Below are 23,745 nucleotides of genomic sequence, written 5' to 3'. Positions count from 1 at the left end.
CTCCTTTGGGGTTCCGGTGAGCGTCCTTGGAAAGGGGGCGACCTTCTTCCCTCCCGCCTGGAGGAACGTGATTAGAAGGTGGGCTCCGCGGTGACTCCCACCCCACCTCGGATGAGGACAGATGAGCTACACGCTTAGCTTCGGTCACTAAAGATTTGACAAAGAGGAGCAGGCCTCTCGAGGAGGTGGCACGGCGCGGAGACGATCTTGAAACCCCGAGGGCCTCCGGTGGGCGGCGCCGCGCGCCGCCCGCCTCTTCCCGCCCCCCTCCGGCGCCCGGCCGCGGGGCCGGCGCGCGTCCCGGAGGCCCGCGGCGCCCGCAGGCCGCGGGCGGGGCCTGCGCGGCGCGTCACGGCCGGGCCCCGCCCCTCGCATCCGCGGCGCCCGCCTCCCCGCCGGGCCTGCGGCTGGCTCAGTTCTCGCTCCACGTTACCCGCTGCGGCCTCGGGCCCCGCGAGAGGCAGCCCGCCTGCCGCCGCGCACGCGCTACGGTCTCGCGCGCACGGCTCGCCCCACGCGCGCTCCTCGCGGACGAGCGCAAGTTCGTTTCCCCTCGCGCGCCGGGCTCTAGGCGGCGGGCGGAGCGCACGGGGCAACAGCGGAGCGGCCGCGCAGCTGACTGGACGGCAGACCATGGAGGCGGACGGGACCGGCGAGCAGATGAGACCGCTCCTCACCCGGGTAACTGGCAGGATGCTGGCGGCGGGCTCTTCGGCGGGGGCGCGGGACACGGCGGACAAAGGTGGGGGCGCGGCGGGGCGGCCGCTGTCCCGGGTCCGGCCCCGCCGCCGCCGCGGCCGGCGCGCCCGGCCGCCCCTTTGTGTGGCTGCCTGGGGCGGGGGGCGGGCGGGCGGCGCTGGGGAGGCCGGAGCGGGGCCGGCAGCACGTCCCGGGGGCCCAGCAGCCCGGCAGGCGCCGCCTTCGCCCCGCGGCGTTCGCCTCTCCCTCCCGGCCTTCTCTCCTCCCGGGGCTCGCTTCCGATGATCTCGGCGCCGGTCAGACCCTCGGAAACCCACCCTCCCCCGGGAGGCGCGCGACCCCACCTGGCGACGCCGCAGGCCGCGGTGAGGAGCTGGTGAAGCTCCCCGTCTGCCCACCGCCCGCAAGCCGTGCGCTTTGTTTCGGGACTTCTCCGGCCGCGTGGACGAGCCGCCCGCCTTTGGCGGCCACGGTTCCTCTCGCAGCTGATCTGCCCGGTGCGCCGCCTCCACTTCTGGCGAGAACCCGAGTGCCCTCTTGCCACCGGCCAAACGTGGAGAGGAAGGTGTTCCGAGCGAGCCCTGCGCGCTACTCCTTCCCAGCAAGAGCGCGTTTACGCTGGAGCTCGCAGTGGTCTCGGGTGAGGGGCAGTCGGGGGTGGGCTTTCAGAAGTTTTGCCTTCAAGTTTGGGATACCCGACGGGCCTAGACTAGAGAAACCGACTTCCTGCTTTCGTGGGGGATGCACAGGTCCCCACGGCTGTGACTCAAAGGGCAGAGAGGTGTTAGAAATTTTCCTACTTCCAGCAAAGGAGGAAAGGTTGCAGTGAAAAATTTTCCAGTCTTTCACAACTAACAGGAAAATTGCTTTTCATGGTATTCTTATTCAAGAATTTCACTTATTCCACCCCCTTCCACCTCCCCGTCCTTTTAGAGATTGTAAGGCCCTGGAGAGTAGCCACTCATCATTTCAGCTTGTTCACCTATGCCTTCTCAAAACATGGAGAAAACGTATCCAGACAGTGAAGTTATTTAGCAGTGGTTTTTGGAAGATCACTGGCGCTGATGGTAGTAGAATCCTGGAAACTTGTCCGTCCTAAGGAATCTATTGTACTTCTTTGTGTGGCCTTTGAATAAGCTCGTTTTAGATGTATTGCTTAGCACCTCTAATAGCATGTATCAGATGCACTTGGCTGTTCTTAAATTTATCATTTCCAGACTTTTAGTTCAGAGCGGTAAAGAGCCTCAGCGTTTTCTTAAAGCTGGAGAGAAACTGATGTGTTCTCGAATATTATCTTCTTAGCTAGCAAAGGAAGCCTGTGATAATGCATTGCCTTACCAAATCCTTCATTCATTGTGATAACACTGGGAACCCATTCTGTAATATCCAACGGAGACAGAAACAGCTCTGCTCAAGTGAAGGGAGACAGAGGACAGGGGGATTATCAAACGCTGTTATTAATGACTTGGCAGGGGAGCACTTTGGAAGTGTATGCCTCCTAAGCCTTGGGAAGAGAAGACTTGGCTGCAGTAGCCATATACACATTGATAATGTAAATCAAAGATGATAACCTATCACAATCTAAAAATAGAATGAGAGGGCAGGAAAATTGTTGGTTTAAGTTAGTGGAGAACACTGTTACTTGAAAACTGGGAAGAGAGGAACTGTTTGCATTGACAGAGTTAACGCTTTCCTCATCGATTTTCCTCTGGTAAATGAAAGTTGAAAAAGTGGAAGCTTATATTTGTCAGTTGTAACTTCTCTAATGCCTAACCAACTGCTTAGCATAGTAAAAAAAAAAAGTAGAATAAAATGATTATTCCTAAAATGCCATCTTAAGTATGTAATTATGCAAAAATTTTTGAATGAATTGATAGCAGTTTATGTTACTCTGAAACTGGAGCCCATCTGTTTCATAACTTAGGCTCCAAGCTTTCTTCTCTTAAAATTCTATAATTTTCGTTGAGTATGGTTTTGGGATACAGAGGAAAGTCATTTATATTAATAGGAAAAAAAAAAAGCAATTTTTGTTTTGCTTGTGTGCTCAGTTGTGTCTGACTTTTTCTGCAGCTTTTGTTTGCTTTATTACAAAAACTCATCATCCTGTTAGATCCTGTTACAACAGATAGCACTGTTAGAAGTGTCCCAGGTTTTAGCAAATGTTCTTCTTGTAAACAGTACGTGATTTAACAGAATTCTGTTACTTGTTAGCTAAGTTCATCCAATTTACAGCATTTCGATTAAGTATCTCCTAGGTGCAGGCACTGGGGATGCAATCAGACAAGGTGGGCAGAGCTCTAATCTCAGTGAGTTTATTTTGGCAAGTGTAGTGAATACAATGGTAGTATTTGCATTCGTGCTAATTCCATCAGTGAGTGCCAGTTAAAATACATTCATGAGCCTGTGAGAAATACTTTTAGGAAAGCAGTTGTTAGTAGAAATGAGAGATATTAACAACCTGGTATGACTTCAGAGGTGATTGGTAGTAGAGGTGATTGACAGGTCTGTAAGTGTGCAGTCTCTGGGGAGCTCTCTGGATAGCTCTAGGGATATCATGCACCCCAGGCACATGATAAGGCTTTCAGTTCCCCTTTGGCCTTGTAGTTGGTGTCTCTGGGTCGCCATCCGTGGAGGTGTGATAAAGGGAGAAATAACAAATCTGTCTTCAGTTCACCTGAAACCGTAGGACACTGGAATTGAATTGAATTGCTTTATGTGGTAACTGAGCCTGGTAAGTATACCGGTTTTCTCCTAAGAGAACTTAAGATATGAAAATAGTGTTTTGTTACACTTGACTGCAGTTACTTGCGTAGGTTAAAATCGAAAGCCAGAGTAGGGTGGTGTTGAAGGAACCTGGTGTGTTGTTTTAGTGGTATGTGGTGTGCTAAAACCTTGGTACTGATACTTGTCAACATCCTGTAACGGGTTGTTTTTCTTCCACTTTCCTTTCCTTTCTTTCTTAGTGTATTTTGTACAGATGTGATCTTAAATTGGATAGCATCTGCAGCTCACAAAATGGGTCTTTTATATCAAGGAGCATACAGGTGATTCATAGGGTTAAAATGATAGATTATTCAGTGCGGCTTTTGATTTCCATGATAGCTTCCTCTTACTGATTACTACTTCTTCTGTAGTTACCACTTTTATGCATACACTGTTTTCAGTTTTACAATGAACATCAGTTTTTATATGTGTAAAGATCAGTCAGCTACTTCCCCCTCTTTTTTAAGCCCTCCTGTGAACATGAGAATTTTTGGTTCCTTTACAAACTGGGTAGCTATACCAACATTATAACTTACAGTGAAGTTTGCCTCTGTTTTTGTTAGCCGTCAACTTCATGTATTTTGTTAAGTAATACTCATTGAATTTTACAAGTTAGGGAGACTTTCAGGATTATTTATAACCGCACCTGACCCTTGAACAGCACAGAGATTAGGAGTGCCGACCCTCCATGCAGTCAAAAATCCTCCGTATCTGCAGTTCCACGTCCACAGATTCAACTGCCTGTGGATTGTGCAGAACTGTGATATGTATTTCTTGGACAGAAATCCACATGGATTGTTCAAGGGTCAGCTGTATAATGATGATACACCATCAAGGGATCTATGGTGGCGTGGTGTCCTGACAGTATTTGGCGGTGCTGCTGCTGGCGGTCTGCTGAAGGCAGAGGGCCAGCAGACTAGACTGGAGACGGATTCCGAAGTTCCTGACTCTTTGCTTCCATGGCTGAATGCTTTTCATTGACTATTTAAAACCAGAGTGGCCAAACATGTTTTCAGTGCTTGCTTTATTTAGGAACATAATGAGATTATGATATAGATTTGCATTTTTATCTGGAGCTGATATGCTGGTACAGAAAAGTTCTAGTTTGGCTATTTCAAGCATATTTTTAAGTGTTTCAAGTTTTCTTTAGCCATAGTGTGAATTTTAATACGTTTATTTAGAGCAATAAATACTACAGTGAATGGTGAAACACAATTCTTTCATAACAAAGTAGAAGAAGATGCACTAATATTTTAAATATCCTTTCTTTTTCTTTGTAGAGTGTTGTGCCGACTAGTGTCATTTGGGTCTCATCCTTCTCACGCGTCAGGCAGTGTAGTGTTCTCCTTCCTGGATTCGAGGACCGCATTGCTCCTTTTTGTCAGATCGCTCGATTTGGAGAGCTGTTGACTTGTATATCATCTCTCATTAGGAACTTGGGACGTGGATGTATCTTTGAAAATGGATTCATAATGTGCAAGATGCCTATACTCATGCAGAGCATGAGAAGGGAAAAGATGACACTCAAAATCATTTTTTCTCAATTTCCCGTAATATGTAGTTAACACTTGATGCTTTTGTGTTTGGTACATGTTCTTTTATATACAGAATATTTTCAGCCTAATACTACTCTTTATTCTGTTAAAATACTGACAATACTTACACAGAATTCCTCTCACTTTAGGAATTAATATATTCAACAATAACCAAAAAAAAAAAAAAAAGGAATAAAACAAATGTATGCATAGTGGACTCTCTTCCCTTTGAGTTCCGTAGTAGTAGTGGGGCTGTTTCTGTTCAAATAAATCATTTAGAAACAAATTTTTGATAAGAATTTAAATTAGAAGTTCCCATTTTACTATGCTTTGGCCACTGGGTTATTGATCTAGAAAACATGTCTTTTTCAAAATTTTAGCACTTTTTAATACTTGCCTTGAGTGGGTGGGGTTCTGGGGGGAGGAAGTGTCAGGGAAGGGAGGGCAGAGGGTATTACAGGGCTGTGTGTGTCTAAATTGCAACCTTAGCATCAGGCTTGATGAGAGGAGCTTGGGCTGGGCTTCAGCCTCTGCTGGTTCTCTCCTGTCGGTACCCTTCTGAATCACCCTCAAACCAACTGTGGTGGCCTTGCCTGTATCACCTTTCAATGTAATAGTAATACCTCTTCTCTCCTAATCATTTCTGCTGCTAGACTGTAATCATGCTTGGGAATTCTTTGCTCTGCATTTAAAAAGCACAGAATTCTCTTTGTTTCTCCTGGGCATTTACAATGTCATGTTCAGATGTGCAGCAGAATTTTATTTCTAGTAGATACAACTGTCTAAAATGTTTCGTGTTTTTAAAATCACAGAAAAGATTACATACTGTATAAGATGAATTAAAGGCCAAATTTCTTAATTCTGTTAACTACTTTTTTACAATAAGAGACACTTGTAAAAATCAGACCACAACTGCTTGTAATATCAGTATGTCCCACAGTTATTTAATAGAATTTAGTTTTCGTGATGTCATTGATTGTTAAATATGATCCCTTTGAGTATGCTTTATTCACTTGCACCAAGGAGCACGTCAGAGTGAATTTTCTGCTATTTTTTTATTAGCGTTGTGTGAAAAGTACCCTGAGTTCTGTCCTAGCGTTGGGTATTAATGGTGCCATAGAAATACAGCAGTCTATTTAAAATTGCTTCTAAAATAGATATGCCCATGGGGACTGTGGAAGTGCCTCTGGGGTCCTTGAATCCACAGGAACTGAAAAAATTTAAGCTTGTGTGTGTTACTTTCTAGAAGAGGGTCAAATAGCTTATATTTAGATTTCAACGGACTTTATAATTCGAAAAACAGCCAAGGCCTAGTCTAAAAATTAGCTCAGCTTGGTTTTGTGCCTTTCTTGAAAGTTCATAGGTTTATGTTTTGCTTAACTAGCTGACTGATTATTAAATTCACCCCAGTATTTGCTAAAGTTTATTTTCTAGAATACTGTGTACCTGTAGAAGGTTCTGCAAAAGAACCATTTTGTAGCCAAATCAAGTTTGGGAAATGTCACAGGCTGTACTTCTGGGAGATTCACAGTGATTAATTAGAGACTCTGAGAAATCCTGTAATAAAGACATTCAGCTTTAATGGGGAGAGAATGCAGCCACGTGAGGTAGGAATTCCTGACGGTTCTTACAGAATGTGCACAGGAGGTCACCGGGGCTTCCCTGGGGCCCAGTGTTAGGGCGCAGTGCTCCCACTGCACGGGCGCAGGTCCCGTCTCTAGTGGGGAAACCACGCTGCACAGTGCGGGGGGCGGCCCTCAGAGAGCAGGTCACTAATATTATTATTATATAGTGTTATTATAGGGCTAAGGAAGCAAATCCTGTGGTGTTTGTAATTCACTTTGTTACAGTAACAGGAGAGATTTGGAAAGTGTATCACCTAGGGAGGTGATACACTTGTTGCTTTGGCAGCAACAAGAAAGGGCCCTGGTTGAATAAATTATGCTCCAGCCACACAGTAGGTTACCACAGCTGTGAAAAATGAATGAGGAGGAGCTTTTTGTACTGATGTGGAGGGATCTCGCAAATAAATTGATTTTAAAAAATCAAGGTGTGGGTCAGAAGATACTATTTCATGCCTTTTCTCTAAGGAGCATAATAAAGAATGTATATTGTACTTACGGGCTTCCCTGGTGGCTCAGCTGGTAAAGAATCCACCTGCAATGCCGGAGACCTGGGTTCAATCCCTGGGTTGGGAAGATCCCCTGGGGAAGGGAAAGGCTACTCACTCCAGTATTTTGGCCTGGAGAATTCCATGGACTGTATAGTCCGTGGAGTTGCAAAGAGTGACACAGCTAAGCGACTTCCACTTCATCTGTACTTACTAGTATTTGTATAAATACACTGGAAAGGTTATCAAAAAACTAGTAAAAATGACGGCCATTCAGGCTATGAAGGAACAGGACTTGAGACCAGAGAGGGAACAAAGCTTCACTGTGTACCTTTCAGTGTAGTTTTGATTTTTGAACCATGCAAACATATTCAGGAAAATAGGATGATTTCTTATAGTGTTTTATGTCATGGGTTGACATCCCTATCTAGTTATTTCATGAGAAAGAGTTGTATATCTGTCGATATAGTCTAATACATTATGAACTACTTAATTTTTCATGTTATAAAGGTACCACTTAACAATAAATGTCTATCAGTAAAATCACACATTACATGCCCAATTATGATATTGAATGCTCGAATCCCTTGGAATTTTTGAGTTTGTTTGTTACTGATGTCCTGATCCTCTCTCCCTTTCAGCTTCTTTCTATCCAGGGATTTAAATTAGTGAGGAGTCAGTGGAAGGTAGGAAGTGGGGAGAGACTGAGAGTGTTGCTGTTACAAATGAATGTGCCTTACATGTAAGCAAGTAGCTGTATGGTTTTGTGGGTGTGAACTTAGACTTTTCCTTTGTGGTTTTTATACTTCCCTTTGATTGAAGATCATATATGTTAAAAAAAGTTATTTAGTTCTCTCCTTCTTGAGTCGGAGCTTAGGAGGGTCTAAGCCAGCTAGAGGCTCTACCATGGAAGCCAGGTGACTTAGTCCCCTGTGACTCCAGAGGGAAGAGGAAAAATGGGAAGAAAAGTGGGTGAGAATGAAGGAGAAAACAATACCCAGCTGACGTCTGTTGAGCTTCCTGTGGCCCAGTCGCAGGGGGCCGCTCACACTGCTGCTCTGAGTTTGCTGTGAGTGCTGGGTGACTGGCGTCTCCTGGGCTGAGCCCCGTGGCCGTGCCCTGGGAGAACGCCTCTGTAACTGCGATTCCTTCTCCTGTCGTGTGTGTTCTGTGTGAAATTTCTTGCCCTGCATTTAAATTCTTAGTTAAACATAAGACCCAAGGAATGATTTCCACTTAGCTAGCTTTCAGAAGCCAGTAATTTGGAAAGGAGAGTGCCGCTCCTGAAGGTATTTTTATATTTCCATTTGAGTGTACACCTCAGTGATGTTCTGAGACTATAGCACCTCAGATGAAGCATGGAAACTCCACTGAAGATTCTGCTCTCTCTCCCTCCAGCTGCAGCACTGGTGGGGGAAGGATGTCATTTTTGTCACATTGATGTAAATCACTCATCTAGGACTTCTGGTTTTGTTTTTGCTGTGGCTAAGTTGGTGAAGAACTGGTCACGGACTTTTTAGAGAAAGCCGACTTTGAGCCATGCGTTTTTGGGGGCATCTTTAAATCACTTACTATTCCCGTTAAGTCAAGTAGACCTAAGAAAGCATTGCTACGAACAAAGCTAGTGGAGGTGATGGAATTCCAGTTGAGCTATTTCAAATCCTAAAAGGTGATGCTATGAAAGTGCTTCACTCAATATGCCAGCATATTTGGAAAACTCAGCAGTGGCCACAGACTGGAAAAGGTCAGTTTTCATTCCAATCCCAAAGAAAGGCAATGCCGAAGAATGTTCAAACTACCACACAATTGCATTCGTCTCACATGCTAGAAAGTAATGCTCAAAATTCTCCAAGTGAGGCTTCAACAGTATGTGAACCGAGAACTTCCATATGTTCAAGCTGGATTTAGAAGAGGCAGAGGAACCAGAGATCAAATTGCCAACATCCACTGGATCATAGAAAAAGCAAGAGAGTTCCAGAAAAACATCTACTTCTGCTTTATTGACTATACCAAAGCCTTTGACTGTGTGGATCACAACAAACTGTGGGAAATTCTGAAAGAGATGGGAATACCAGACCATCTGACCTGTCTCCTGAGAAATCTGTATGCAGGTCAAGAAGCAACAGTTAGAACCGAACATGGAACAACAGACTGATTCCAAATCAGGAGAGTAGTATGTCAAGGCTATATATTGTCACCTTGCTTATTTAACTCATATGCAGAGTACATCATGAGAAATGCCAGGCTGGATGAAGCAAGAGCTGTAATCAAGATTGCCAGGAGAAATATCAATAACCTCAGATATGCAGATAACACCACCCTTATGGCAGAAAGTAAAGAGGAACTAAAGAGCCTGTTGATGAAAGTGAAAGAGGAGAGTGAAGAAGCTGACTTAAAACTCAACATTCAAAAAATGAAGATCATGGCATCTGGTCCCATCACTTCATGGCAAATAGATGGGGAAACAATGGAAACAGTGACAGACTAGTTTCCTGGGCTTCAAAATCACTGCAGATGGTGACTGTAGCCATGAAATTAAAAGATGCTTGCTCCTTGGAAGAAAAGCTATGACTGACCTAGAGAGCATATTAAAAAGCAGAAACATTATTTTGCTGACAAAGGTCTGCCTAGTCAAAGCTGTGGTTTCTGCAGTACTCATGTATGGTTGTGAGAGTTGGACTATAAAGAAAGCTGAGCGCTGAAGAATTGATGCTTTTGAACTGTGGTGTTGGAGAAGACTCTTGAGAGTCCCTTGGATTGCAAGCAGATCCAACCAGTCCATCCTAAAGGAACAGTCCTGAATATTCATTGGAAGGACTGCTGCTGATGCTGAAGCTCAAATACTTTGGCCACCTGATGTGAAGAACTGACTCATTGGAAAAGACCCTGATGCTGGGAAAGATTGAAGGCAGGAGGAGAAAAGGACGACAGAGGGATGAGATGGTAGCAGCTCTGTCTCGATGGACATGAGTTTGAGCAAGCTCCAGGAGTTGGTGATGGACAGGGAATCCTGGCATGCTGCAGTTCGTGGGGTCACAAAGAGTCAGATACGACTGAGTGACTGAACTGAACTGATTCCTGTTATACATGTGAACTCACAGGCAGAGAGGGTTTCTGTAGAAGGCTATCAATGAATATTTGTTCAATGAATGAATGTTAGGATAATACCATGAACTCAGAGATTTGAAGCTGAATATATTTCTAGTTAATTGTTTAATCAGTAAATTAATAAATTCTGTTTACTTTACTTATGGTGTTACCATTAAGAAAAAGGCTCCTACTTTGCTTTATGCAGCTACCAGTAGAAGAGAATAGAATGTTCCTTTCCTTGGTTCTGTTGAGTGGGAATATTGAATAAATAGTTTGGATTGATCTCAGAGTAAGAGTGCCTACCATTTTTTTAAAACCTGAGCTAGGATTTTTGGCAAGTATGCATTAAGCATCATTAAAATGAAAGTTTTATGACTCTTAGGATATTTTTAGAAGTTTGAAATACATTTATATTGATTATTGGAAAACAGTGAGTCTCTTACTTGTATATTATTTCTTTCAATATTTGCTTCGTGAAAACAGTGACTTTCAAAGTGTAAGATTATAGCCAATAGCAAGAAAAAGGATCTCACCCCAGATACGGTATTAGCTACTTCATATACTCATATGTGCCCAGTCGTGTCCAACTCTGCGACCCTGTGGACTGTAGCCCGCCAGGCTCCTCTGTCCATGGGGTTTCCCAGGCAAGAATACTGGAGTGGGCTGCTGTGCCCTTCTCCAGGGGATCTTCCTGACCCAGGGATTGAACCCATAGTCTCTTATGTCTCCTGCTTTAGCAGGCGGATTCTTTACCGCAGCGCCACCCGGGAAGCCCCAGCTACTGTATAGCAGGGGCAGTGTCAGTCGCTCAGTCGTGTCCGACTGTGGCCTGCCGGGCTCCTCTGTGCGTGGGATTCTCCCAGCAAGAATACTGGAGTGGGTTGCCATTCTCCAGAGGATTTTTCTGACCCAGGGATCGAACCCGGGTCTCCTGCATTGTAGGCAGATTCTTTACCATCTGAGCTACAGGAAAGATCCCAACTACTATATGTATTGGTATAAAATTGGCTATTTGTGTGAATTCTTTAAATTACTACTTACATTAATAGAATTTTTTCCTCATGTGCTTTTATTTTGGTAATTTTGAGGTTCATGGACCCTCAGTGGACCTTCCTCTTTTCCGGGCTCTGTCTCCTAACTTTGCAGCCCGTGGTTTACTGTTTATACAGGTGCTATAACTAACCAGTGCGTTGACTCAGAGTCCTTTATATTCTGTATTTATTTTTGTTTTCCTTTAATTGTTCCCAGATGACCTCATAATATGTTCAGGAGGAACTTCCTTTTCCATTTCTGCACGTGCCATTAGCAGTATCCTCAGGATAAGGTTCTGTTATGAGCCTATTTATATTTGGCCAACTTCGAATAAGGGATTCATTCAGACTAACGTTGGCCTTCATTTGGTCTTTCATTTTATTTTATTGAGCCGTTTATATTCAGTAATAAGAAAGTCACTAAATAACCACAAGCTCTAAACCTCTTTTTCAGAACAAGGTAAAATTTGGAAGTGGCTTAACTTTAGTAACAGGTACTGCTTGTGGTTCAAACACAGGTGGGTTACCTGTCCCCGACCTGCCACCAGGTGGCCTCGGGGCAGCTGCCATCTTTGAATCTCATTTTTCTCATCTGTAAAATTGATATTACAATACTTAGAGGGGTTTTTCATGATTAGAGATAAGAATATACTATATAAAATGCTGAATGTGACCTTGGAAACTTGTTGTGAATAATTATCCTGTGTTTTTAAAAATATCTCATGTAACAAAATTGTAAAAGAGTTAGTGTGCAGATTGATTGAAGACATAGAATGTCTTAGCTGTCCTTAAACCCTGACGTTGAGAGATTCTGTTTAGCTCTGTGGGGAGGGATTATGTGTTAGGAAAAACTTGGTTTTCCTCCGACGTTCACTTTGAACATATGTTCACCCTCGAAGCAGGGCTGACCTCAGATGTGTGCGGGTTGTTCCCACACGTGCATGTTGTCACATGCAGCTCTGTGACGGCAGCTCAGTGTCCTGTCATCCCGCTCGGTTCTGTGCCCCTGGAGATGCTGTCAGATCCCATAATGGAATACAAGGCTCCTCCCCCACCCCAGGGCCCCTTGGGCTTCTGTCGCCTGTAAATCAGAAGTTCCCTCTTTGGAGCTGATTAATTTTCGGGAGTGGCTCACAGAAGTCAGGAAATCTCTTTACTTACTATTTACCAGTTGATTATGAAAGGATGTGATAAACCAGTGGTCCCCGACATTTGTGGCACCAGGGACTGGTTTCACGGAAGACAGTCTTTCCATGGACAGGGAAGGTGGGGGTGGGGTGGGTGGGATGGCTGTGGGATGATTCAAGGACATTAGATTTATTATGCTGCCACTGATCCGATAGGAGGCAGAGCTCAGGCAAGTGATGGGGAGTGGCTGTAAATACTGATGAGAGAGGAGGATGAAGAACCTTCCCCACTCCACCTCCTGCTGTGCAGCCCGGTTCTCACCCAGGAAATTCCAAGGGACTTAGGAGACCTGTGTCAGAAACCGGGGTCAAAGACCAAATGTTAGAACAAAAGATGTTCCTAGTGCTCTCATCAGTTAGGAAATTACAAGTGTTTTAGGAGTTCTTTTTCAGGAACCTGGGACAGAAGCATTATTTTTTTCCCCTCTTAACTCACAAGTTGCCTTAAGTCACAAATTTAAAGAATATAATTATATCTGGGCAAAATGTTGAGAAGTTTAAAGCCTAATATAGTTGTTTTTCTTTAAATAATTTTAACCATTTGACAAAACATTTAAAAGGTGATATATGGCTATCCTAGAACTGGACATGGCAGAAAGTGAAGAGGGACTAAAAAGCCTCTTGATGAAAGTGAAAGAGGAGAGTGAAAAAGTTGGCTTAAAGCTCAACATTCAGAAAACGAAGATCATGGCATCCGGTCCCATCACTTCATGGGAAATAGATGGGGAAACAGTGGAAACAGTGCCAGACTTTATTTTTCTGGGCTCCAAAATCACTGCAGATGGTGACTGCAGCCATGAAATTAAAAAACGCTTACTCCTTGGAAGGAAAGTTATGATCAACCTAGATAGTATATTGAAAAGCAGAGACATTACTTTGCCAACAAAGGTCCATCTAGTCAAGGCTGTGGTTTTTCCAGTGGTCATGTGTGGATGTGAGAGTTGGACTGTGAAGAAAGCTGAGCACTGAAGAATTGATGCTTTTGAACTGTGATGTTGGAGAAGACTCTTGAGAGCCCCTTGGACTGCAAGGAGATCCAACCAGTCCATTCTAAAGGAGATCAGCCCTGGGTGTTCTTTGGAAGGACTGATGTTAAAGATGAAGCTCCAGTACTTTGGCCACCTCGTGTGAAGAGTTGACTCATTGGAAAAGACTCTGATGCTGGGAGGGGTTGGGGGCTGGGGGAAAGGGGATGACAGAGGATGAGATGGCTGGATGGCATAACCGACTCGATGGACGTGAGTTTGAGTGAACTCTGGGAGTTGGTAATGGACAGGGAGGCCTGGCGTGCTGCGATTCGTGGGGTCCCAGAGAGTCGGATACGACTGAGCGACTGAACTGAACTGAACTGATATGGCTGTCCTTTTAAAAATAGATTACTGGGACTTCCCTGGTGGTTCAGTGCTTAAGAATCCACCTGCCAGTGCAGGGGACACAAGTTCAGTCCCTGGTCTGGGAAGATTCCACGTGCTGTGGGGCAGCTAAGTTGCTCCACAACTTCTGAGGCACAGGTACCTCTCTTGTACAGCTCATGCTGTACAAGAGAGGCCCCTGCAGTGAGAATCCTGTGCAGTACAGCTAGAGAGTAGCCCCTGATCAACATGACTAGAGAAAGCCTTCGATCAGCAAGGAAAACCCAGTGCAGCCAAAAAACAAAAAATAGACTATATCAGTAACCTCAGATATGCAGATGACTCCACCCTTATGGCAGAAAGTGAAGAGGAGTTGGTGATGGACAGGGAGGCCTGGCATGCTGTGATTCATGGGGTTGTAAGGAGTCGGACACGACTGAGTGACTGGACTGACTGAGTGACTGATCATTAACTAGCTTTAGGCTTGTGGGTATTTTTAATCTTATCTTTTAAAATTATTTTCTTTTGTCCTTGAATTTCTTATCTACTACAGATTTGTTATAGTTAACAAGTGAAATCTCGTAATTTTTAAGTGGGATGGGGAAGGTCTTTCTGTTATGTCATTCTGGCACAGAGTTTACCCCTTGAGATGGATGGTCTTCTGATTCTTGGCTTTTTATAGATTGCAGGGGTTGCTAGATAGCTTAATTCTGCCTTGAGGGGATTTTACTGTATTTTCTTGTTACTTAGGATTTCAGAATTTAGTCTGCAGGGGATTACAGTGCAAAAGAAAATTGCATCTGCTTGGCACAGTTAACTATAAAATGGCTCCTATTTTGTCTTCTGAAGCATAATAATAAGAAATTATACTTTATTAAGAGTTCACAGTTTCTTCTTAAATTGAATTGTCATTTTTTTCTTTAAACTGAAATAACAGGAATGTATTTTAACTAATGTGAATGTTCTGAATTTTGTTTTGCATATACATACGCACATATGGTCTTCCCTGGTGCCTCAGATGGTAAAGAATCCGCCTGCGATGTGGGAGACCTGGGTTCAGTCTGTGGGCTGGGAAGATCCCCTGGAGGAGGGCATGGCAACCCCCCAGTATTCTTGCCTGGAGAATCCCTGTGGACAGAGGAGCCTGGTGGCTACAGTCTGCTGCTGCTAAGTCACTTTAGTTATGTTCGACTCTGTGCGACCCCAGAGACGGCAGCCCATCAGGCTCTGCAGTCCCTGGGATTCTCCAGGCAAGAACACTGGAGTGGGTTGCCATTTCCTTCTCCAATGCATGAAAGTGAAAAGTGAAAGTGAAGTCGGTCAGTCGTGTCCGACTCTTAGTGACCCCATGGACTGCAGCCTACCAGGCTCCTCTATCCATGGGATTTTCCAGGCAGGAGTACTGGAGTGGGTTGCCATTGCCTTCTCCGGTCCGACTCTCTACGGGGTCGCAAAAGTAGGACACGACTGAGCGACTTAAGCACAGCACAGCTTGAACATATATACATACAAGTGTATGCACACATTGATTTTTTATATGTGTTTGTGAATTTAAATCATTGGATAATTAAACAACTTAGAGATATTTAGGAATTTTCAGATTAGCTATGTAACATTGAATTTTGAGTTTAAACAGCCAAGTTCCCATTCTGTTTTACAAATGTGTGAATTCTCATAGGAGTTTTAAAGTATAACACAGTTTGTTTAAAGGATGTCACTGTGGACTTTAAGTTAATTGTTCTTTGCTGAGATTGGTGTTTCCTTACCTATATTTTCCAAGCTACTTCGGATCTTTTTTAGAGACAGTTTTCGTAAAGGTAAGATATAAATACATAAAAGTAACTATTGACTAGAAATCAAAGGTGTGGTGAGGAAGATGGGCAATAAGGTGGGGGAAGGATTTTTAGATTAAGTTGCATTATTTCAAATCACAGTTAAAAATTACCAGTTGTGTGTTTTACATAATTGCATCTACTCAGTTTTTATATGGTAATTTACTTTGCTGTTATTGCTGATCAAATTGATTTAGTAATAAATGGGTTTAAAAGGCTAAGTGCTGAAATATTGAGTGGATTAGCCATGAGGAATTGTTTTATCTGTGCAGGGCCCTTGCTGCTGCAGTTATGGCTGTGACTCTCAAATAGGGGCAGTTTGAGGCGACAGTCACGTGGTAGTGAATTTCAGCAGATCACTGCGGGTAGCGTCATCACCCTATACCTAGACTGGGCCGAGAGAGGTATCTGATAGAGATTATGATCATTGAGAAGATTTTTGTAGAAAGCCAAAATGATAACATTTTCCACGCGGCCTCCAGAGAATTATCTGTTACACTGTAATAGACGAGCACCAGTGGACTAGCTTTGTGTGGCCTGTGGGTGGGGCCAGTTACTGCTTAAGGGCCTTGAACCGCTGTAGTATCACAGCTCTTACCTTAATTTGTTGTCTGAAGTAAATAAACGACCTGTGATTTACAGAGTGCAGGTCTGGAGTCTTTAGTGAGAATATTTTATTCACTTCGTGGTCGTGAAGCACAGCTTTAGCTTGCTTTAACTCCTCTGTTTCTTGTCATCTGCTTTTCAAAGTAGCTAGTTAAAACTCTGATGAGTCTGTGCTTGTCCAGCTTTGAAAGAATGGATAGATCTTTCTTGACTTATGATGGGTCAGTGTTTCAGTGGACCCATCATAAGTTCAAAATTTCCTCGGTTGGAAACACATTTAACGCAGAGGTTGGCCCTGCCCACCTGAGGTGTGCCCAGGGCGCTTCACAGTTACTCTGCAGTTGGGCACAGTCATCTGTCTCAAACCTCATTTGAAAACTATCTCATGTAATTTTTTGAGTCCCGTGCTGAAGGTGGAAAGTGTAATGGTTGTCTGGGTGCAGAACGGTTTTAAGTGTGTTGAGCAGGATTGTGCAGCTGACAGGGAGTTATGGCCACGCAGCCTCAGCAGGGAGGCTTATCTCTTGCTTGGGGAAAAGATTGAAACTCAAAAGTGCAAGTGTGGTTTCTACCAGATGTGTCTTGTTTAGTACCACGGTAAAATGGAACTGTTACATTGAACTGTTAAATTGAACCATTCTAAGTGGGGGAGCATCTGAAATTTAGGGCAGGTGGTCTGCGTATTTGTTGCCTCTGAATGGTCTCACTGTTTTCCAAACTGTAGGTTGTGACTTCTTAGTAGTTTGCAAAAACAACTAGTGGATTAACACAGCATTAAAAAAGAAAAGAGGAATAGAAAATAACAATGCAGCAGTAAGGGCAAATACTGTTTTGTGGAACTTTTGTTTTATGTATACAGTATGTAGACGTGTAAACAGATACATGTGTATACTGGCGATGAAAATGTATTTCTTCCCAGCGGTTGCTATTAAAAGTTTTTAAAAGAAAAATCCAAAAAAGAAAAATCCATTTCTGGGACTTCTCTGCTACCTGCTAGAGCAGTGGCCGTAGGCTCAGTCTCTGTTTGGAGGATCCCACAGCCGTGGAGCACTGAGTGCTGAGCCCACGCGCAGTGCCTGCTGGACCCAGGGGCCTGGAGCCCAGCTCCGCAACGAGAGAAGCCACCACAGTGAGACGCCCGCGCAGCACAGTCACTGCAGCTAGAGGGGGCCGGTGCAGAGCAGTGAGGACCTAGTGCACCAAAAATTAGTAAATAAATTTTTAGAAATCCATTTCTATAAATTAGTACTGGGTTGCATTCCTTTAGGAATAGCATTTACTCTTTTCTCATTTAAAATTTTAACATATGCAAGTAAGTATTTAGGTTAAACACTGTTATTTGACTTATTTAAATTACTGCTACATCAGCAGTTTTTATATTGGTGAATTTAGCCTCATATTTCATTTGTAATAGCCTACTGGTTCTGTATATAGTAAATGAAGTGTAATGAAAAGGAAGAACTGCCAGCAGATTTTCCTCTGTTCATTCTCAGACTGTCATCAACTAATCCTTTAGGCTCCTGAGCAAAAATAAATTTATGCTGTTGTAATTAGAAAGACTTTGTGTAGTTGGTTTGATTCAGAAGTACCTGAAATACGGCAATGTATTTAATGAAAAGATCACTCGGAAAGGACTTATATGGAAGATGCTATAGAGGTCGTGCCTGTGCTGCTGACTCAGGACTCGGTTAGTACAGGGGATTAACTGCTCTGAGGTTTTATAAGAGGCGACATGAGAAGCATGGATGCTTAATGACATTGAATTAAAAGCGGCTTGGAAGGAAACTGGATTTGTTTATTGTATTGGATAATCCTTAGAGACGACTATAATGTAAAACTGAGTATATTTGCAGATTAAGTATCTGACAGTGAAAAGCGTAGAATATGTTCCCATATGATTTAATTTTTTGTGTTTATTTAATGGAATAAAAATTCAGTATTCAGTATTATTAATTCTAATATTGTTAATATTCAATATTGAAGTAGAGTAAATATTGAGTATGTCTTGGAGGTGGAATTTGAAGGTAGACAGATTCTTATATTTTAGTTTTCAAAATTTTTACAGAGAGTGTACATTATTTTTGGAATAAAAATATTTTTAAATATCTGCAGTTACTCTCTTATAACTCTTTCCCACACAAATCAGTCGAATGATTATCTCTGAAAAAAGTTAAATTATTTTTGGGAGATTGCGTAAGTACTCATCTTTTTCAGAGACTACCGGTTGGGTCATCATTTTTGGCACCATAGCAATGACTTTAACTTGTTGATCACATTAATTGTTTTTAATGTGAAGGTGGTTGTAGTGAAAGCCATTTTCACATAATTGAAGTATTAGGCTTTTGAAAAGTTTAAGTGTGTTTAGGCATGTCTGTCATCTTATCAGAAGTCCTTTAAAATTATGTAGGCCATTCTAGAAATGAGTCCCCTTAGAGGTTTTCAAGGCTGATCAATGTTTGAGTTTTTGATGACTGTTAGAGAAGTTGTCAGTGAAGCTATAATAGGAATTTATGTCCGTTTCTAATTTATAGGGTCATTCATGTGATTTGGTAACCAGTACACTCACATCATTCTTATTCTTTGAACTTTGAGGCTTTTTAGTTGCTTATCATCCCAACCACCGTTTTCCCCCTCTTTCTACTGTTGCACTTTCTTTCATATTTAGTTAGAATCTGTGGCCCATATATATTTCATTTAAACACCTAAGCTGTTATCTGCTTTTTTTCTTCAAAAACTTTTTTTGAAAGGTATTCATTCACGTACTTGCCAGGGCTTTTGAAAATAAAATCATGAAGATGATGGTTGTTCTTACCTTTTCTTTCTGTGCTGTTATCTGCTGTGTTTGCAGCCCCTGCCCCAGACTTGCCCCACTGTGAACAGTCTCTCGTCCCTCATTCTGTAGATGATGCTTTTGCTGGTGCCTGAGAAGCTTAAGACAGGCTCTCTGTAAAGATTGACTTCATGAAAGTTCATTCACTTCACAGGATGTGTATTTGTAAAGTATGAAAGTTTAAAAATAGCATTTGTATAGAGATATCTAAAAGTGTTAGTCACTTTACAAGTCGATTTTGTTTAATTTTCAGTTTTTATTATAAATTAGGGTGATGTTCATATTGCGGTTATTCTGAATAGCTTACTTTTTATGGTGTTTAAACTTATTATTTGTTGCTGATAGTTGAGCTGAATATGTGTGCATGTGTTGTGAGCAGTGTTAGACCATAACCCTGTCACCGCACGTGGCAGGGTGGCTGCATTCCTGTTGTACAGATGAGGCAGCTGAGGCCTCTGTGCGCGTTCGTGCTGCTGCTGAGCGGAGGAATTGGAGTGCAGACCAGGATATCTGGCTCTCTCGCTGGTACAGTGCGTGCCCTTAATATCCGTCTTAGTGCTGTGGAAAATGCGCACAGAGCAAACACAGGACGCCTTTTATTTTGTGCTCAACAGTGTCGTTTTCTTAATACGAATGGGAATGTTTGTAGTGGATATAGCCTCCATCTTTCTCATTGAAAGCTGATGGATTTCCTTGTTGATAATGTAGCCAGCTTTTCCCCTCTTCCTGCTGAGTCCTGTGGTGGTGATATAGTTGCTCAGTGGTATCCTACTCTTGCTATCCCCATGGACTGTAGCCCGCCAGGCCCCTCAGTCCATGGGATTTTCCAGGCAAGAATACTGGAGTGGGTTGCCATTTCCTTCTCCAAGGGATCTTCCTGACCTGGGGATCGAACCCGGGTCTCCTGCATTGCAGGTGGATCCTTTACCAACTGAGCCACCAGGTCAGAGGACTATGAAGAGGCTATTCTCACTGCCTTGGCGGGTCTGCTCTTCGGAGGCTTATGGTGTGGCCCCAGCACCCCGCGCCTTCCTCCCTGCTCTCTGGTGGTCTTCTCTCAGCTGCTGTAAGCATCGACCCCGACTCAGTCTTCTGTGGGCTCCTCAGGCAGAGGCCTGGTGTGGTCGCAGGTTACTTGAGCGTGCAGGCGGGGCGAGCAATGTTCGTTTGTCCATTTTTCTCACCTGCTCATCTGTCAGCAAGACCCATACTTCCATTCTGTAATGCTCATCACCTATGGCCTTAACTTCTGGAGTTCGTTTAAGTGAGTTCTTAAATTTAGATACTGACGTCTAAGCCCAAGCTCTTTTTTTTTTTTTTTTTTTGCTTTCTTCTCTTACTCCATTAATCCTGTAATTCTTATTCTTTGAACTTGGAGGCTCTTGAGTCACTTACTGCCCACCCCCTGAGTTTCTAAAGGTCCATTACCTCCAGGCTCCCCCTGACACCCCCCCACCCCCATTTGCATGGCCTGTAGCCAGCCTCTGTCTTATTTGAGAGAGAATACTGTCATATCTGATAGTATTAAATATTTTGATAAATCCCTAATTCTCAATCAGTTTAACTGTGTTAGGTTGTGTTAGGGACGGGGGAGCCTGGTGGGCTGCCGTCTATGGGGTCGCACAGAATCGGACACGACTGAAGCGACGCAGCAGCAGCAGGTTGCTCAAAGCAAGTTGATACCATTCTCTGGTTCCTTAAAGACAGAAAATGCCTCCTGTCCTTCTAATTGTCTCCTGTTGTCTGCATTGGGTACATTGAAGATTCCCTACTCTCAGACTGTACCCTCTCTCCCCTCAATCCTAGGAAATGCTACTACTTTCTCTATGGAGTGTGTAGAATATGCCAGAAGGGAGCCCTATCCACTGCTATTTCCACTAGGATAACTCAGCTGAGACTTCACATGTTTAGAATTTAACGTTCCTGCTCTCTGCATTTCTTATCTCAGTGAATGGTACCACTCTCTGGTTACATAGATCTGAAAATGTGAGCATTATCTGTGACTTTTCACTCCCTCTCCATACACCAAATCCAGCATCCTAACCATCTCTACTAAGTCTCTTTCTTTCCATATTTCCTTTCATCACCATATTTCTATTGTCTGGAATAATGCAGAACCTTTTTAGCTGGCTTCCAGTGTTAAAAAAAATCTTCTGTTACAGAAACAATCATTCAGTGACACTTGTTAAAGAATGGTAAAGCAGATTTCTTTTTAACAGAGGCCGTCGTGGGGGTGTAGGGACTACTGAAATTTGGCCAAAGGAGAGAGTCTTTGTTACCAGTTCTTCTGGTGAGACAAAAGTAAAGATGATCCTGTGGTAGGATGGTACTAGTAATATTTAGCTGAGGACTTATTTTGTGCCAGGAACTTCCCTATGCACATTGCATTCATCTTGTTTACTTTCTATAACCTATTAGTTGAAAGCACTGTCGTTGGCCACGTTCTCCAAATGAGGGTATTGAGCGACAGTGAGGTTATAACTTGACCATCTAGTGAGTAGAAGAACTAGGATTTGAATTTAGGCGATCTGGATCTAGAACCTATACCCATTCATGTTTTATCTTCAGCTAAAATAAACTAGTTGACAAACTGTATTATATTTGTATAGGTATAGTTTTCAATAAACTTTATGCTAATACAATTTGTAGAGATTGTTTCCTGGTTTAGGTCATTAATTAGAAACTGTTTCTCAATTTAGTATGTAATATTTAGTTACAATTTAATATGTAAATTAATCTACTTAATGAATTTTTATGCGGTGTTTAATTAATTAAACATGTTTTGCTTTCTGTGGCCTACCTTATTTCTCCCATCACTATATTTGGGTTACTGTCTATTTTCCAGACGAAATAACCATTCCTACATCCACTTTGCATCTTCCAAAACTTTTATGAAATCTCTCATTTGGTGCAGTTTCTTCTATGGTCTTTATGCTTCAGTTTATCCTTTTAAAAATCAGATTGCTATGCATGTTGTATGGGAAGAAGAGATAATCCTATGCATGTTAAGAGATAACCCAAACCCAAATCTTTGATTTCTTATGTTATCTTGATGACCTCCAAGTTGTTTTCCTTTACTCCTTTGCCTTCTGTAAGCATAGAATGAGTTACTACTGTAAGGAGGTTTTGTTTTTACTCCATAAAATGTTTCTCTTACTACAGAACAAATATGGACAATATTGGGAGAATACGAAACAAAATGCCCGACCATGGGTTTGTTTGAAGGAGTTACTAAAAATGATTAAAGTTGGATTATATTTTATTGAGCATGAGTATGACTGGTGAATCAATATCCATTCAGATTTGGGTAATTTGAAAGGTAAACATTATCTTGACTCCTTAAAAAGAACTAATACCAAGGAGTACCCAGCAGGCCTCTCCATGAAATTCTCCAGGCAGGAATACTGGAGTGGGTCGCCATTCCCTTCTCCAGGGCGGATCTTCCCGACCCAGGGATTGAACTGGGATCTCTTGCGTTGCAGGCAGATTCTTTACCATCTGAGCCACCAGGGAGGCCCTGATACCAACGAGTAAATGGCAAGAGCCATTTGTTGTAATTGGTAAAGACCTGTCAGTTTACCTGCATAACAAACATTTGGCAGTGTTTTAATTTTAAAATCTCAAATTACTGCTGTTTTGTGAATGACGGCTTTTATCCTAGTAAGTAAAAACAAGTAGGAGGAATTGTGTGTGTTCCAGGCAGGGTTCTTTTGGTTGCCTGGTGTCAGAGATATATCTAAACTGGTGGTCTTTACAGATTTAATTAAGTCTTAGGTACTTATTCTGAGTTTGTAGAGTTTTTCCTGGGATCCAGGAAGAAGCTGAAGAAGAGCTTCAGAGAGAGGACAGAAAACAACTGCCTCTCGTTTTTATTTTTCATTCTCTGATATATGGCTTCTTTGTCAGGTACCACTTGACACCACTTATTATTTCTGCTTCTACTTCAACTGCCCTCCTTTTATTTTTCTGTCAGACTGACTGTCTAGTTCGCATCCTTCCAAGCAGGGTAGGACTATGAGTTTTAATTTCGTATATTAACCAAAAAACTGTGTTGTGAAATACAAACAGGAGAAGTTACAATGATTTTTCCAGTGTATTTAGTCAGTATGGATGAGTCAGGGTGGAGGTGCTCTGCATTTAAAAAACCTGAAGATTCATTCTGCAAGGTTTCAAAATTATGCTTATAAAAACATGTCCATCCTGCATTTAGCTGAAAATGTTATATTGAAATTACAGTAGGAATATTTTTTAGAATAAAATTATCCACATGACATCATTGGCTTGTCTGTAAACTGAGAACAGGTAGCTTTCAGTAAAACTCTAAATTCAAGTTTGAGATGCATTTCTTCCTGTACGGTTCATTGCTAAATGCAGTTTTTATAAATGGATGAGCCTTTGGATTATGTCTGAGTTCATGGTGATTTACGAGGAAGAATCTGGTAATTTTTTTTTTTTCTTCACAGCGTCTTGAAGTGCTGGAAGTGAGTAGCAATTCCCGGTTATTTCTAAAGCAGTGGTTCTCAGTGGGGGTGCGTGTTGGGTGTGTGTTCACTTTTTGAGGGGCTTTTGGCAGTTCCTGGGTGTATTCTGTTTGTCACAGCTGTGGGGCGTAGGGGTTGTGTGTGCTGCTGGTGCGGAGAAGGTAGAGGCCAGATATGCTGCTGACCATCCTGCAGCTCACAGACTGCCCACAGCAGGGGAGTGTCCAGC

The 23,745-nt window shown here is 42.9% G+C and overlaps 1 protein-coding gene across 6 annotated transcripts in view; it reads left to right on the top strand.

The window, feature by feature from the left end:
* Positions 1–374: 374 nt before the first annotated feature.
* The window catches only part of SLC4A7 (solute carrier family 4 member 7), a 124,186-nt gene continuing 100,815 nt past the window's right edge, over positions 375–23,745 (top strand). For 2 of the 6 annotated variants that reach the window (XM_070359783.1, XM_070359781.1), the window contains exon 1: positions 375–681. In XM_070359783.1, coding sequence (XP_070215884.1) covers positions 634–681 — 48 coding nt within the window. In that variant the 5' untranslated portion in view covers positions 375–633. The remainder of the gene's footprint in view (positions 682–23,745) is intronic. The other 4 variants (XM_070359782.1, XM_070359778.1, XM_070359788.1 and 1 more) reach the window with 3 other exon arrangements.

This window comes from Bos mutus, chromosome 22, assembly GCF_027580195.1.
Source record: "Bos mutus isolate GX-2022 chromosome 22, NWIPB_WYAK_1.1, whole genome shotgun sequence".
NCBI lineage: Eukaryota > Metazoa > Chordata > Mammalia > Artiodactyla > Bovidae > Bos > Bos mutus.
This window is presented reverse-complemented; position numbering and strand designations above follow the sequence as displayed.